At 41.0% G+C, this 17598-nt stretch overlaps 1 protein-coding gene across 1 annotated transcript in view; it reads left to right on the top strand.

The window, feature by feature from the left end:
- Positions 1–17598, top strand: part of CACNA2D3 (calcium voltage-gated channel auxiliary subunit alpha2delta 3) — an 871596-nt gene that overhangs the window by 696090 nt on the left and 157908 nt on the right. The window contains 2 exon segments of the mRNA XM_079115690.1: positions 1657–1778; positions 4492–4572. Of these exon segments, the coding sequence (XP_078971816.1) occupies positions 1657–1778; positions 4492–4572 (203 nt within the window).

Raw genomic sequence — 17598 nt, 5'->3', positions numbered from 1 at the left:
CATAGCTTTAGGCTGCTGTGTAAGGGTCTCTTGGACACAAGCCCTGCAGCACCGCCCCAGCCGAGTGACTACTAAGCACCTAACAGGCAGGTAGTGTAGACCACACGGACACGCTGAGCGTGGTGACTCACTTCCTGAGCCAGATAGTGGGGTGCTGCCAGAGATTTCATCACCATGCTCAGAACAGCACGCGATTTAAAACTTATGAATTGGTTTTTTCTGCAATTTTTCCATTCAGTGTTTTTATGGCTGTGGTTGACCACCAGCTTCTGAAACCACAGAAAGCAAAATCCAGATAAGGAAATATGCCTGCGTATTGAAGTCTCCGTGAATGGATGCACCAGTGTGAGCAAAGCTGCTATCCATGGAGATCCTGAGAGGCTTGGGGAAGGAACCTGACAATTGCATGGATAAGGCCCAGGAAGAAGGAGGCTGTGTGTCAGTGATGGAGGCTGTGGGGGCTGGGGGTGGGATGAGACCTGGTAAATGTTGTCGATTCATGAGGTGCATGGTATATGGATGAACAACTGGTACTGTATTGTATATTTCAAAATTGCTAAAAGAATAGTTTTTTGTTGTTGTTCTGGTTTTTGGTGGTTTTTTTGTTTGTTTGTTTGTTTTGGTATACTGGAGTGCTTGACCACTGAACCACCTCCCCAGTCCCTTTTTAAAAATATTTTATTTAGAGACAGGGTCTCATTGAGTTGCTTAGGGTCTTGCTAAGTTGCTGAGGCTGACTTTGAACTTGCAAACCTCCTGCCTCAGCCTCCTGAGCCACTGGGATTACAGGCGTATGCCACCTTGCTCAGAAAGAATAGATTTTTAACATCCTCACCACACATTCAACAAAAAGATAAGTTGGTAAAGTGATGTGTATGCTAATTAGCTGGGTTGACTCTGTAATGTATGCATAGATCGAAACACATTGTACCCCTTACGTTCTACATTATAGTTATTTGTCTTAAAATAAGTCACTAATAATGAAAAAGAACATGAGCCTGATTTTGAAAGGAAGCTATGGGGAGGAGAATGCAGGGGGACTTCTGGTTAGAGGGCAGATTCTGGGCAGGAGGCAAGGAGGCCAGGAGGGAAAAGAGCCACGGAGCGAGGGCTGTGTGGAGACCAGGGAGGTGAGGGAAGGATGCAGAGTCCTGATGTGGGCCCATGGTTACCTCCATTACACTTTTCCTAAGAAGAGTGACTTACCTCCTTTATGCTTGTTCTGATTATTTCACTAGATAATCACTAGGAAAAATCATTTGCCTCTTGGAGTATGACTGCCAGAGCCCTATAAGATTTTTTTTTTTTTTTTTGTGCTGGGGATTGAACCCAGAGGTGCTTAATTGCTGAGCCACATCCTCAGCCCTTTTTTGTATTTTATTTAGAGACAGGGTCTCACTGAGTTGCTGAGGCTGGCTTTGAAGTGGCGATCCTTCTGCCTCAACCTCCCAAGCCAATGGGCTTGCAAGCATGTGCCACTGTGTCCAGCCCCACAGGATACTTTTGAATGATGTGCAGTGCGTAGTGTTGACTCAGGTCCCTTCTGTACTCCAGCAGGCATGAAGCCAATCCTGGTTTTACCTAATAAAGTCGTTGGATGCACCATGTCCTTCTGGACCTAGCTGAGTGGGCTGTGTTCTTTTTATTCCTCTTCAGGGATTTCCTGAAAGCTGGAGACAAAGAGAACATTTTTAATGCAGACCATTTCCCTCTCTGGTACCGAAGAGCCGCTGAGCAGATACCAGGGAGCTTCGTCTATTCCATCCCGTTCAGCACAGGTGGGTGTCCCTGTTGGCGGGAGATGGGGCTTTGTTTGGTCCTAATGGCCAGGGCATTGTGCAGACAGTGTTGGGGAGCTGCCTGAATGTTGAGGAGAGCTAAATGTAACCTTCAGAATCAAAGCAGGCCATTGGGTCAGCCCGGAACCAGTGACCTGCTCCATAAGAGTAATAGCCCTAAATAAAATGAAGGTTTTATTTAACCAGTGTCCAAAGAGAATTTCAGGAAGCAGGGCTGATATTTTGCACTCTGTGGAACCTGAGTGGGGATTTCTTGGTTGATTTGTTTGTACTGTCATTGTGGCCCCATCTTAAAGAAAGTTCAGGCAAACTTCTCTAGAACCTTCAGCAGTGAGTCTCATCCCTTCAAAGTTTCACAATTCCCTCTCAGAACTGAATGTATCTAAACTGATATGCAAAAGCAAGAACCAAGACATTGTATGGCTTCTGCTTTCCTGACTGAGGCCCGTAGTGACCAACGAGAGGCCTGTAGCTGATGGTGTTTCCAGTCCTGAGATATTCGGATATTATGGCAGGGTGGGGGGAAACATAAAACCTCACTTCCCTCCAAAAACAATGGAAAGCTGTCTTATTTCAATCAGTTTTAGAAACAAGACACACTGAAAATGCTTTTAAGTTATCCTTGGCTTTTTCTTATTTCCTGCATCCACTGTCTTTTGATGCTCACTGTGTAAGGCTCCATAATGGGTGTTCTAGAAGCTTCTAAGATGAATAAGACTTAGTTCTACACTTGGGTTGCTCTGAAAAGTTCAGTTTGTAGTCATGTTTTAAATCAGGGCCTTTTATGTTAATTCCTTCCCAGCATTCCTAACTCAAACCTAAGGGAAACCCTCTTAAACATCCTTCATGATATTCTCTCCCCAGGTGAAATTTCAGGCTATGTCATCTGTTGGGTTCCTTCCCTGTCTGAGATTCTTTGAGTCTGTGCTCCTTGGCTTAAGGTCATTGTGAACAGATGCTTCTACAGGTGCTTCCCCATATATAAATTTCCAAGTGTCTGGAGCTCTATATCAACTAAGACACTGTGAACTTTCTCATTCTGCCACACGCCTATAAGCAACATCATTTCTAGCTCAGGATACTTTCTTTTTCACAGTCCCAGAAAGAAAAAAGTAGAATTAAGCTTGCTGTTTTGATCAAGGAGTGCATTCTGTGACAGAGTGGCTTTTGCCTGACACAGTACAGGGAGGGACCGTGGGGGATTCTCTCTGGTTTCTAGACACATACATTTGGTGGTGACAGACCTTGGTGCAAGTTTGCTTTGTTATTCACTGTTTGTCCTAAAAGAATTATATGTGAGAAAAACAAACTGAGTCCGGTGCAGTGGCACATGCCTGTAACCCCAGCAATTCGGGAGACTAAGGCAGGAGGATCTCAAGTTCAAGGCCAGCCTCTGCAAAAGTGAGGCACTAAGCAACTCAGTGAGACCCTGTCTCTAAATAAAATACAAAATAGGGCTGGAGATATGGCTCAGTGGTCAAGTACCTCTGAGTTCAATCCTCAGTACACAAACAAAAACGAAACTGATTATTTAAAACTGTTGTTGCATTGATCTTGGTAAAATGTACTTTTCTCTGAATTTTTTTTGAATATTTTTAAGTTGTAGATGGACTCAATATCTTTATTTATTTTTATGTGGTACTGAGAATCGAACCCAGTGCCTTGCATGTGCAAAGCAAGTGCTCTACCACTGAGCCACCAGCCCCAGCCCTTCTCTGAACTTTTAACATAAATTCTCTAATGAAGAGAAATTTACCTTGTTCATGGCCCCTGTAGATACAAGGCAAATCTTAAAAATTCACCAAACATAAGTCATTATGACCAAATCTCTCTCCTCTTTTCTATGGTGTATTAAATGCTGAACACACTGGAAAAGAAGCTTTTTTTTTTTATTTTATTAATTGCTGTTTGGGCTGGATCAGAAAGAAAATTTCTAATTGCTTTGGTCATGAGTGTATTCAAGTTCAGGTTTGCCTTCCCCGCTTTGCTTCTCCATTCAACTGGATTCCATTCCGCACACACTCATTGAGCACATTTCCTGAGGGGGGCGCTAGACTAACAGTTATTAACCGTGGGTGCTCAGCACCCTTGAATTCATGGGTATCCGAACCTTTGTTAGGAATAGAAAACCCCTTAATGCTCCTGCCATGTTGTTACCTCACTAACGAAGGGTTTGGCGTACAACTATCACTCCAGGTCTCTCTCTGTTTAGAATGGTTCTGCTCAGAAACACTGGATTAAAATTCAAATTTTGTAGATCAGTTAAGATTTACCCAATCAATCAGAGCTACCTTTGCCAACTTATTGTAAAATAATTTCAAAATTATGTTCCATGTAGTTCTGCATGGCTCTATTTAGAGAGGTGGTATAAATATGACCGCAGACACAAGGAAACATTGCAATTAGTAACCACAGATTTCTAAAACATGTGGTCCCTCTGTGGTGGCCATCGATTTTAACAGAAAGAGCTGGCCATTCACCAGTGCAGGTGCTTGGAGCTCAGTATATTGATTATGGCACAAATGGCCTGACAGAACAGTCAGAGTGTCCACAGCCCAGAGGACTCTGGATTCTGGGAACAGAGCCCCAGAATAATTTGCAGAATTGGTGGCTATGGGCCAATATGATTATTCTCTTAACGTGTACACTCTAACTATCTCAATTTTTCTCCTGGTGGTTTTTCTTTGTACAGGGACAGTCAACAAAAGCAATGTAGTGACAGCAAGTACCTCCATCCAGCTCCTGGATGAGCGGAAATCCCCCGTGGTGGCAGGTAAACAATGGATTTCAATCAGCAACTATAGCATCCATTCACCTGGCTGGTCAATTACTTCTATGTGGCATGTTTTTCTTCCAACGAGTAGGTTTCCAAAGGAGAAAAAAAAAATGAAAATTACTCTTTCCTCAGCGTGGTGTCATTTCTTCTAAAATCAGACTAATAGCTGGTGGTATCGGATGCAAAAGCAGAAATCTTTTTCAGAGTTTCTATGTAACTGTGAGCTGGTAAGACATCTTTGGTATGTGTCATGGAGAATGTCTTGACAGTTGGTAGCAGGCTCATTTAAAGTAAATTCCACACCTCCAATTTTTATATCATTAGGATAACAACAGGCATACAAGGAAATTATAGGTTTGTTTTTGGCAAACACCAGCTGAAATGTACCCTTCTCCCGGGTCACTGGGATTTTCATCACTCTAATCCCCCTGGAGAATTATAATTAGATGTATCTGCAGGTGCTGGGTTTGGGACCAGGGGAAAGCCAACTCGTTTTACAACAGTGAGTCTTGAATTGTCCAAAAAGCCCTGTCTCTGGCCTTCCCCACTTCTCTCATCTCTCACAAGTGTGAGTACATGTCTGTGACTGGCTGGGGGCTTCATTAGTGGTATTTGGCTGAAAGGGTTGGAAAACTGCCACAAGTCCTCCCTTGAAGATGGCTGTTGACAAAAGCAGGGTCTGAGAGCATGTCTGGCAGATAGTCTGTTTCTGATATATAATTATTGGATCCATTGGTTGATGGATGGGTGATATGCTCAAATACTATCCTGATACTGGCTAGATTTACCAAAGGGAGTCATTTGTTTATGGGGGCCTCCCTCATTAAGTTATACTTTAGGGTGACTTTGAATGTCAACATCTTTGGACGCAGTGATAATGTGTGGAAAGAAGTGCAAATGTAGCAGATGGAGCGGACCTGTTGAAGTGGTTGTTCTTGGGCTGGGAAATCTTGTCTTTCCCCCCACTTGATTTCTGACTAAGCCTTGTGAATCCTAATTATGTCAGTAGGGTCTGAAAGATCTGGGGATAGTCACTCTGGTGATTCTTGGGTTATTGGATATGACAAAGAAGACAGTCTTGTGTATCTGACTTGTAGCTTATCTTGAACTAGGCAGACCTATAATTAATCAGCCAGGCAATATGGGCTCTAAGGACTCTCAGTTGCTGTCTTCAAATTTTGTCACTTAATGTCTCCCCTGTTCCTTGAGGAAAGCGGGAGACAAGATCATTTAACTCAGCAAGATTTATTTTTGCTTAAAGGAGGTCAGACTTCCTTACCTCCAGGCTGTCCCAGCCAGCTAATTCTGGAGGCATGTTATCTCTCAGGAGCTGGGGCCACATGTAACAGCTGTCAAGGACAGTCAGGCCAAAGCTGTCTATCTGATTCATAATTTCTCTTTAAAACCCTTTCCATGGGTTTTTCATTCAGTCATTATGAAGGACGCTCTGGGTAGGGCCTGAAGCCACTGCTGTGTCTACCTCAGCTACCTCTGTGCAAGTTCACGAACTATGCTTAAATGTTGCCAAATGCCTTCTATTTCATAAATGTCTATTTGGCTGGGCACAAAGGAAACGTGGAGTTGGCCAGAGCACTGTGTGTCCAGCCTAGAGCGGAATGTACATTATCCAAATGGCTTTCTCAACTATTACTAAGTTACATAGCTGGCCATAGAAGGCAGGCAGGTCATGAGACACGGTTTGGCTCAGGCTGAGTGTGTAAGACAGGCTCCTCCTATTAGTTTACTTCTAAGACTGTGTCCACTGGTCCCCATATTCAGAAGTTAATTACAGAGCAAGACCAAGATGCAGTCATCAAGCGACTGTATCAAAGTTGAACCTTCTTCTTCCAACTGTGTTTGGCAGACATGAGATAAAACAGAATTTCGTGGTTTTGATCTTGAAGGCTGCCATGGATGCAGCCCCTTGGAGGCAGTGACCACAAGAGGGCCCGTCTGTCTCCCAAAGCAGAACAGCCTTCTCAGCACATCCCCCACATTTCATTGACGGACTCAACCCTCATGTCACTGTGTGATTAGTTTTGGTTACATTCCTCTGTGTCTTTTCCTCAAATTAAGTGGACGTTGTTTACCCCTCTGAAATTCAAAAGGCCATTTTAATTGGGGAAGAAGCCTTGTTTTGGCAGATGAAGATGAGTGTGTGATCGGGCTTGTTCCTCAGACAGCAGATGGGATACAGCTGACGGGCAGTAATTTGGGGTCTCAATGAGATCCTTGTGTTAAATGGAAACCTGTCTGAAAGAAAAGGCATACAACTTTGCAAATCATTCTCCAGGATTCCTTTGAGAGGCCTACCCCTCTCCCCGGCCTGATCTGAGATTCTCATGTTTGTTGGCTGGGTACATCTGTTTGGGGTAGTTTTTATTATTAGTGTTATTAGTAGTATCATTATTACTGACATTTTTATTCTCTTCTTTCTTTTTCTTGTCTTCCTTTTTAAATAAAAACATTTAGATACTAGTTGGTTAATGACACCTTTGAAGAAGGGTCAGTCAAATTGGGCAGGGTTCCCTGTGTACATCAGATTCAGAACACAAACAGGTCCCATCCATCTTCAGCACCCATGAAATGGCTTTCCGTCTTTTTAGGGAGTCCGATAGCTCTCAGTGGCCACCAGCCTACTCCTTTTTCTCAACAGCTTTCCCACTGCAAAGCAAGAAGTGGCAGGACTTTCCCTGCCCAGCTTCTCCAGAGCCCTGGAAGCTTCTATGCCTAGGAGTCTCCTGTTCCATTTTTCTTTCTTTCTGTTACTGTTGAAAACATAAACCTTGCTCTATAAGGCTCACATAGGTTTGCTGCTCACCCTGTAACCTGCTAAATGTGTGATTTGGGGTCTCTCCAGGTCCTATTTAAGGTTGAGATTATTAACTCCCTTGCCCGTGTCAATTCAGGGAAAAGATAAGAGAACAAACAAGAAAGTACCTGCGTAGAAAGATATACGAAAATGCTAGAATTTAGGGTAATCTCATTTTTATCTTCAAGTTGGATTCATTCATTCAGTCAGGAAACATTCCATGAGCTCTCGCTTTTTCCAGGTACCCTCAGAAGCACCTGGAAAAATGAATAATAACCAGGAGCAGAAACAGATATCCCTTCCTTCCCCACACTGTAAAATAGCTATTTTTAAAGCTGTTTCTTTAAAGCACCCGTGAATTAAAGAGCCAATTGACTGTCTGGAAGGTCCTCAAGGACAAAGATTTTGTTCATTTTACCTTTTGCCCCTCACAGTGTAGCCCAGTGGCATATCTGAACTCCGGTGAATTGACCCTCAATAAAGATTTTTACAAATTGAATGGCACTCATGGACATTGACTCATGTTCTAGATTCCCTCTGACCCACATGAAATACCTTATCTCAACTTTTGTTAAAAAAAATTCAGTCTTCAGAATTTTTAAAATGACGCATATTAGTGGCATTGACCTTAAAATGAACATTTTAACATATCAAAATCTAAAATTGCTACTAATGATGTTCCAGTTTGATTTCTTAAATAATTATAAGCACTCCATGAGCAATAACTCTCTATTATCCTTTAATCCCCAGTGCCAAGTACAAAGGCTAATGCATAGTGGATATGAAAGAAATATCATTTAAATGAGTAATTTCAGAGTAGATGGGCTTCAATGTGACTTGCTGTATACAGGGACACAAACTCACAAAATTCACTGACCAGATCATAAAAATACTGTATTTGACTAAAACTCTGAGATTTGCTCAGCAGCTGAATGAACTCCAGCCTATACCATAGTATTTCATAGTATAGGGGGTATTTCAAGGAATAGAAAAATTGCTTGATATTATCACATCCCAGTGGTAACTGTATTGAACCAGCCATTATCTCTGTCATTAGAAGTCATTTCTGAGTTCAGAACATCTAATGCAATGCTTGGAATAGATAATCTGATCATCCTCAGGAGGAAAAAATTATGGACATTAGAGCATTAGTTTCTTAAAGAAACAGTTCTTTTCCAACTGCTTTATTGAGTCATGATTGACATGCCAAAAATTCACTGATTTTTAAATCATTATTTTTAGTAAAATTTGGTGTAGGTGGTTCCTGGTCTGCCCACTTGCTCCTTTTCAAAGCACACAGATCATATTGGATCCATTCAGGGAGAAAATTGGAAAATGTGAGTTATGTGCTCTCTTGTTTGCATAATTTAAGGCAGTGTAATGAAGGGGATGATTTCATTTTAACCAGCTAATTAGTAAAGTGATTAATTAACATCATTGACTGCACATTGTTAGGTATGTGCTATTTCAACTAAGTGTAGTGTTTAACATTGGCCCTGCATTAGAGCTCAGTGGATAACGTTGGCAAAGTGTTACAGGCAGGAATTCAGCTGGATGACATTCCTATGGTCAGATCACACATATATGGTATACATGTGTCAGGAATTACATGTCAAGTCTGCATGGATAAACTTCTAGTTTGTCAAATCTGAGTTAAGGATCTATTTTATTTTTACAAAAATTACTGCTGAAGAATTAAATGAGTAGTTTCCGACCAGAGGCAGTTTTGCCCTTTGGGGATATTTGGCAATATCTGGAAACATTTTTGATTGTCACCACTGGTTAGGAGGGTTGCGACTGGCATCTAGTGGGTAGAGGTCAGGATGGTGCCAAACATTCTACAGGGCATAGGACAGCCCCCATGTCAAAGAATTATCTAGTTCAGTCAGTAGTGGTGAGGTTGAGACCCAGCATTAGACTCACAGGCAGCCTTCAGCTCTTGGCATTTTCCAATTCATTGTTTCCACTTTAGGCTAAGTGCAAAAACAACCCTGCATCATCATTAAACCACTTGATGAATATATCTTTCATATATAGTACATACTGAGTTTTGAGCAGACAGCCATGAACCAGTACCCCAGAAGGCACTGTGAAGCAGGTTAGGGGGATTATTGGTTGATGTAGTGATGACGGTGCTCTTGCTGGAGTGATAGCTGCCCAAGGAAGACTCCTTCCACTCAACTGATGCTGCACCTCTTGAGAACCCAGAGCATAGCCAAGCTGCTGCCAATGGGGAGCATCCATTTGTGATGAAGTACAGACAACTCTAATTTTTAGCATGAATGGGAGAGAGGGAAGAAGGCAGGAATTTGAGCAGTGGTAAATGCTCTCTAGAAAGCTGAGCCAGATGAAGAGATGGAGTGTGGTTAGCAGGGGCGAGGGGAGAGATGCACTCCCGGTCCCCACACGTGTACGTGGGTGTGTAGCAGGGCAATGCCTCTCCCAGTTGGGTGATGGATAGGAAAGGCCTCCCTCATGGAGTGATAGGAGTTGAAATCTGAGTGATGAGATGTAGCCATCATGTGCATATCTCTGGGGGAAGATCCTTCCAGAAGGAGCTTCTCCAAAACTTTGAATGAATCTGGGATGGGACTCCTCATACGTGTCTCCAGGTACCAGATGACTACTCTGAGACCTGAGTGAGTCTCTTGGGTTTGGGGGACATTTACCAGGATCTAAAAGTAGAGCTGATAGGCAGGTGGGTGGATGACTCAGGGGAAAGTGGGGGATCCAAGTCAAGTCTTTGCCTTAAAGACTACCAGCTATGAGATGAAGCTTTTGGTGTCTGGAATTTTTTTAATGGATAAATGGGTTTGATGTTGGGACTGGAGCAGATCTAAACCAAAAGAACTGACAATAGGGAATATTTGAAAATGGATTCATGATGGAGTTACCCATGAGGCTGTATTTAGTATCTGCAACAGAATTCGAGAGTTAGAACTGGCCATTAGGACAGCTGCTTTGTAAGCCACAGGAGCCAGTGACCAGGGAATGTGGAGGATTACTGCTCCAGAAATAAAAATAGCCCAGAGTTTTGAGAAACTGGATCCTCTATGCTAGCTCTCCAGGGCCACTCATTCCCAAGAGTCACCATCCCTTTATTAAACCTCATCAAAAGCTACGACGTGTCCTCCAGTCCAAAATCCGCAGCAGAATTTCAGGGTTACAGGTTCTCCTATTGCGTGACTCGCAGTCTCTGAGAAGTTGAGCCTCCTCTTTTTGAGGTTGTGGATGGGATTTGGACATCCAAGTCAATATGAACCAAGTCTTTAAAGTGAGCACAGGGCCAGTCTCTCTCCCACCCCCACCGAGGCCTTAGCTTTCTACATTCGTAAATCAAGGTGGTTTGGGACTTAAGCTGGATTTTGACAATCTAGTGTTTTAAAGATGGAAATTCATTTCATCACCACAGAAAAGGAATGATATTAACCAGTATGAAAGTATCTCTGACACCAAAATTCAGTTTGTTTCTTTGTTGAGAAGAACACTGGTCTACTCCAACGTATGGTTCTGGTATACATGGTACGTGGTAAATGCTTGCAATAGGTGGCTCAGCAATCCTTAGCTGGTAAGTAATGGTTAAGAATTACTGATGTCATACCCACAACCACTCACTGGCTGGTGCTTTCCCCCCAATTCTTTGTTCTCTATGAAACCTTATATGTGGGAGTATCATTACAGTGTCCTGAAATGTTTCATATTAAAACTTTTTTTTTTTTTTTGTAAAAGGGATTGAACCCAGGGGTGCTTAACCACTGAGCCACATCCCCAGCCCTTTTCTATATTTTATTTAGAGACAGGGTCTCACTAAGTTGTTTAGGACCTCACAAGTAGTGAGGCTGACTTTGAACTCATGATCCTCCTGCTTCAGCCTCCAGAGCTGCTGGGATTACAGACGTTCGCCACCATTTCCAGTTTGTATTCAAACTTTAAACCACACTTTCTTGTACCAATGCCTGTGAACAGAGTTTAGAAAACTACAGTCCACAGGACCAAATTTCTCCTATCACCTGTTTCTTTTTTCATAGTTTCATTAAGGTGTATTTCATATTCAATAAAATTCAACAATTTAAAGGATATAGTTCATTGGCTTCTAGTATAGTGTGGTAGACTTGGACAACCATCACCACAATCTAATTTTAGAACTATTTCAACATTCCCAAAAGAACCCACAATGTGCATGCACCTCCCTATTCTTGAGACATCACCCCAACCCCAGGACCACTAATGTACTTTCTCAATGTCCTGTTTTTAGACATTTTCAGATAAATGGAACATATAATATGTGGACTTTTGTGACCAACTTCTTTTCCTTAACATCATATTTTCAAGGACTATTCAGGTAGCTTGTATCTATACTCCTTTATTTTCTATTGCCAAATAATATTCCATTGAATGGATATACATTTTATTCAAGCATTCCTAAGTTGATAGGCATTTGGGTTGTTTCTACTTTGAACTATTATTAATAATGTTGATATGAATATTTATGTCCTGGTTGTTGTGTGGACATGTTTTCACTTTGGTGGTGGGAGATAGATTCCCGAGGAGTGGAATTGAAATTTCTTACAGTATCTTTGCATTTGATATTTTGAAGAATGTACTGAACTGTTGTCCAACACAGCTATACCATTTTACAATCCACCTGCAATGTATGGAGGTTCTCGTTTTTCCACATCCTTGCCAATATTATTATCTGTCTTTTCAATTCTGGCATCTTGGTGGATATGAAACAATTTATATTTCCCCAATGACTTACTGAGCTGTGCATCTTATTATGGACTTACTCGCCATTTGTATATCTTCCCTGGGGAAATGTCTGTTCAGGTCCTTTGCCATATTTAAATTAGGTTATTTGTCTTCTTGTTGAATTGTGAGTGTTCTTTATATATGCTGGAAATGAGTATCTTGTTGGATCTCTGCTGCTCTGGAATGCAGCAATGCCCATATCATCCAACTATTAGTTATGCCTTCCTGCTAAAATGGCAGCCCTAAGTAGTTACAGAGAAACTGTATAGCCTGCAGTGCAAAAATATTCACTACCTGGCCCATTACAGAAGAACCTAGATGAAAATACGTCACCCAGTCTATTTAAAACAGGAACAAAAAAACACGGATTTGTTTACTTGCCTATTTTGTCCTGTTCTTATAAAACTAAAGTGCGTATTTAAATCAGAGGTTATGTAAATGAATGTCAAAGAGAGTCTCATGTATCAGAACTTGTCCATCAATCATGCCTAACATTTTCAAATGTGTGGTTGCACAGAAACCCCAATCAAAGATCCTAAGCTTTCTAAAAATATATGTTCTCTTTGTCAGTCAAGACAGCGATTTACTTAATCTTCCCTCTAGTTTATAAACCTCTGAACAGTGTAATCAGCATAATGCTTGGTACAGCATTGGAAATGCCCTCACATGCTTTGGTGGAAAACAGTTTATGGGATTTTTTTTTTTTTTTTTTCCCAACATGGCTCATAAGAGATTTGGGGATTTATTTAACTGCCTTTATCCAAGTAAATCTCCTAGTGACCTTGTTGGGATTCTGATCTCACTTGAGATGAGAATATATATGACTCATGCTAAGTAAAGGGTGTGCAGAGGATTAATTGGGTTGATGTTAATTTCACCTCCCTGGGAAGAGGGGGCATATGTGAGTTGGGTCTGTGGCAGTAGCATCAATGCTTTGACACTTAGTTCCTGGACACTCTTGCCCATGGAACATGCTTTGGCCAGGTTATGGTGGGAACCAGCCAGTGCTGACCAAAGTCTTTTTACTCCCAAAGTCTGCACTCACCAGAGTTCCTAGGATCTATTCCAGGTGAACAGATCTGAATGAGGTCAGGATGGATGTCCAAATGTCATTCTAACTTCAAGGCCAAATTATGCAATTATGCATGATGGGGCTCAGGCAGGTGCGAAGGTACAATCATTTAAAAATAAAAAGAAATTTTAGAATGGAAATATAGTGCATGATCATTTTGTATGTTTTCTTTGCTGGCCTTCTTTTTCCAGCTTCCAGATTTTAATTGATCCAGTTGAGTCTTTATGACAAAATCAATTTTTGATTGCATTATTTTGTTGGTGTTAATTATTTTGCCATATGCTTCTCTCCCATCCCCTCTTCCATTCTCTCAGAAACCCACTCTAGTCTGTTTTATCCATTGTAAAATATCTCTCATCAAGGTCACCAATAATTTCTGGACTTCTCAATCCAGAATTGAACCTCATGTGTTCATTTTATCTTGGTCTACCAGCAGGGCTTGACCATGGTGATCGTCTTGGTTCTTTGCCTATCTAGATGCCCACCCCTCCTGGGGTTCCTTTGCTGATTCACTCATCTCCCTGACTTGCAATTGTTGGAAGCCCCCAGGGGTCTCTCCACCCACAAGGCTCCAATACCATCCCTGAGCTGGTGACTCCCAAGCCACTCCTCTCTCTCTTGGCTCTTGACTACTCAGCATCTCTACTCTTTCTCAAATAGGCCTGCCACACACCATGGATTCTAGGCTGAAGTTCTGACTATTCCCACGCTGTTTCTCCTGTACCCTTGCTGAGCTAGGTGAATGCAATTCAGTTATTCCACTTATTTAGTTATTCAGTTTAAAAACTTTGGAATTGATTCTTCTTAACATGTTATTGTGGATGGTATCAAATATAGTCATTATTCAATATCATCAACTAGCACTTTGTGAGCTACTCTATGAAGAAACCTGGCTCAGTTTTCTCTCTATTTATAGGAGGATAATAACATTGTCTATCTTACTGAGCTGATATAATAAATTAATGTTTGTAACATAACAAATGTGGTAAACATTACACAGATATGATCAATGACAAGTGGGTGGATTGGTATCCTACTTAATGCTCTCAAAATTTTTCTCTCTTGATTTTGACATGTTTTACACATTTTATCCTCCTTTTGACTTCCATGTAGACTTTTGCTTCTATGATTTTTATTATAAAATTATTGTTACAGAAAATTAAGAAAGGTGTATTTTTTATAAGATTATACCTGTTCTACATAAAATATGATATATTACACCTTTTCATTTAAGCTTTTATTTATCAGTATTTTACAAATTATAAAGTGTTTTTTGTTGATCTTGTGCTAATTATTTAATAAATTTTGGGTGTTTTATTTTATGAACAATGCTATAATAAACTCCTCTAAAACATTAAAAAAAAAAAAAATCCAAGGATGTCTGGCCAATAACCAGTGAAGAGCTGAGACCCTCAGCCCAACAGGGCACGAATCTGAATCCTGCAAATGATCTGGGTGTGTGTGGATGCACCTCCTCTGTTGAAACTTTAGGGGAGACCACAGGCCCCACCCAAACTTTCTAGCTATTCAGCTATACTAGTTATTATCCAGCTATAATAAAATAGATAATATACAGAAAAATATAACAGAATTCCACATGCTCTTCACCCAATCCCAGTAGCCGTCAGTCGGTGGCCTCTGTGGCCACCATGTCCTTCAACCTCCTATGCCAATACTAGCCCTCCAATAGTATTTGAAATCAAATTTTGGCCGTGACATCGCCTTTCTTCCTAAGTATTTCAGTATGCGTTTTTAAAGGATGAAGATTTACTTAGGTTCTAATACAGCAACTAAAAAAATCAACATTTTATATGTACAAAAATGTTAATGCCCCCGATAATCAGCTCACAAATGCCACAATCAAGGTTTGGCCCAGGATGCCCTCTGAGTCTGCAGTGGAAGTGTGGGTGAGGGCTGCAGATCCGCTGGGGGCTCAGCAGAGAGAGGAAGGCCATCGACCTGAATGCAGAGTATCAGCAGGATTCAGATCCACGTGTTGACGGGGGTGAGGGTCTCAGTTCCTCCCTGGATGTTGGCCAGAGATCCCTCTTGGGATCTTGTCACACAGGTTTCTCCACAGGGCCGTTCACAGTGTGCCAGCTGACTTCCATCAGAATGAGCAAGAGAGAGTGTGCAAGATAAAAGCCAGAGCTTTTTGTACCTTAATCTCGGAAGTAATATGTTTTATTACTTTTGCTATATTTTGTCAGAAGCAATTCACTAGAGCCAGCCTGCCATCCAGCAAAGGCAATTAGACAAGTCATCATTGCAAGTCATCTTAACAGCTACCTTCTAATCTAAAGAAACTCTTCTTCCCTAGCGTCCCACCCCCTTATTGTGAAATAGCACCCATGTATCAGAGGAAACATTCCACCTTTGTTTTTTGGGTTTTTTTGTTTGTTTGTTTGTTTGTTTGTTTTGTTTTGTTTAGCATGATATTCTCTACCTCCATCCATTTACCAGCAAATGCCAGAATTTCATTCTTCTCTAAAGCTGAGTAATACTCCATCATATATATGTATATATACACCACATTTTCTTTATTCATTCATCTATTGAAGGGCACCTAGGAAAAGGGGAGTGAAGGGAGGGGAGGGGGTATGGAGTAGAAAGGATAGTAGAGTGAAGCAGACATTATTACCTCATGTACATGTGTGACTGCACGGCCCATGTGATCCTACAACATGTACAATCAGAAAAATGAGAAATTACACTCCATTTATATATGATTTATCAAAATGCATAAATGCATTCTACCGTCATGTATAACTAATTAGAACAAATAAATATTTTAAGAAAAAGAGGAAAAAAAGAAAAAAAAATGATTATCTCCTACAATCCATAGGATCCCAGATGATATGATCCCTAGACATCCTCTAACCTCAGCTCCTTTGATTTCCCCCTTTGCCCACTTGGCCACAGAAACTCCCTCCTGGTTGTCCCTCAAACACACCACACCTGCTGGTACCTCAGGGCCTTTGCACCAGCTATGTCTTTTCCTTGGGACACTTTTCCACCAGGTATCTTCACCACTGGATTTACCATTTCCTTCAGGTCTCCATTCAAATATTTTCTCAGAGAAGTATTTCCTATCACCAAATACAAAATAGAAAATCTTCTACCATATCCCCAGCACTCTGTGTACCATCTGATATACTTTAAAAAAATTCTTTTTGAATTTTTTATTTGTTTCAACTAGTTATACATGACAGTAGAATGCACTTTGATGCATCATATATAATGGAGTATAATTTCTCCTTCTTCTGGTTATACATGATGTAGAATCCCACCTATTGTATAGTTATGTATGTACACAGGGTAATCATGTCTGATTCATTCTACTATCATTCCTATCCCCATACTCCCTCCCCTCCCTTCACTCCCCTCTACCTAATCTTAAGTAACTTTATTCTTCCCTAGCCCACCCCCATTGTGAATTAGCATCTGCATATCAGAGAAAACATTTGGATTTTGGTTTTGGGGTTTTATTTTGCTTAGCATATTTTATTTTGCTAGCATATTCTCTAAATCCATTCATTTACTGGCAAATACCATAATTTCATTCTTTAAGCCTGAGTAATATTCTGTCATATATACATATAGCACATTTTCTTTGTTCATTCATCTATTGAAGGACACCCAGATTGGTTCCATAGTTTAGCTATTGTGAATTGAGCTGCTACAAACAAGCTGTGACTACATCAATGTATTATGCTGATTTTAAGTCCTTTGGGTATAAACTGAGGAGTGGGATAGCTGGGTCAAACTCAAAGTGGATCAAGGACTTAGGCACTAAGTAGCGACCCTACGACTAATAGAAGAAAAAGTAGACCCAACTCTTCACCTTGTCAGTTGAGGATCTGACTTCTTTAACAAGACTCCCAAAGTGCAAGAAGTAAAATCAAGAATCAATAGTGGGACCGATTCAAACTAAAATGCTTCTTTTCAGCAATAACCTGAAGAGAGAGCCTACAGAATGGGAGAAAATCTTTACCTCATGCACCTCAGATAGAGCATTGATCTCCAGGATATATAAAGAACTCAAACACACACACACACACACACACACACACATAAACAAATAATCCAGTCAATAAATGGGCTAAGGAACTGAACACTTTACAGAAGAAATAATTGATCAACAAATATGAGAAAAAAATGTTCAACATCTGTCGCAATTAGAGAAATGCAAATCAAAACTACTCCAAGATTTTATCTCACCCTAGTCAGAATGGCAGTTATCAAGAATTCAAACAATAAATGTTGATGAAAAAGGTACACTCATACATTGCTGGTGGGACTGCAGATTGGTGCAGCCACTCTGGAAAGCAATGTGGAGATTCCTCAGAAAGCTTGAAATGGAACCACCATTTGACCCAGCGATCCCACT

The sequence above is a fragment of the Sciurus vulgaris genome, assembly GCF_902686455.1.
Source record: "Sciurus vulgaris genome assembly, chromosome: 16".
NCBI classification, from domain to species: domain Eukaryota; kingdom Metazoa; phylum Chordata; class Mammalia; order Rodentia; family Sciuridae; genus Sciurus; species Sciurus vulgaris.
This window is presented reverse-complemented; position numbering and strand designations above follow the sequence as displayed.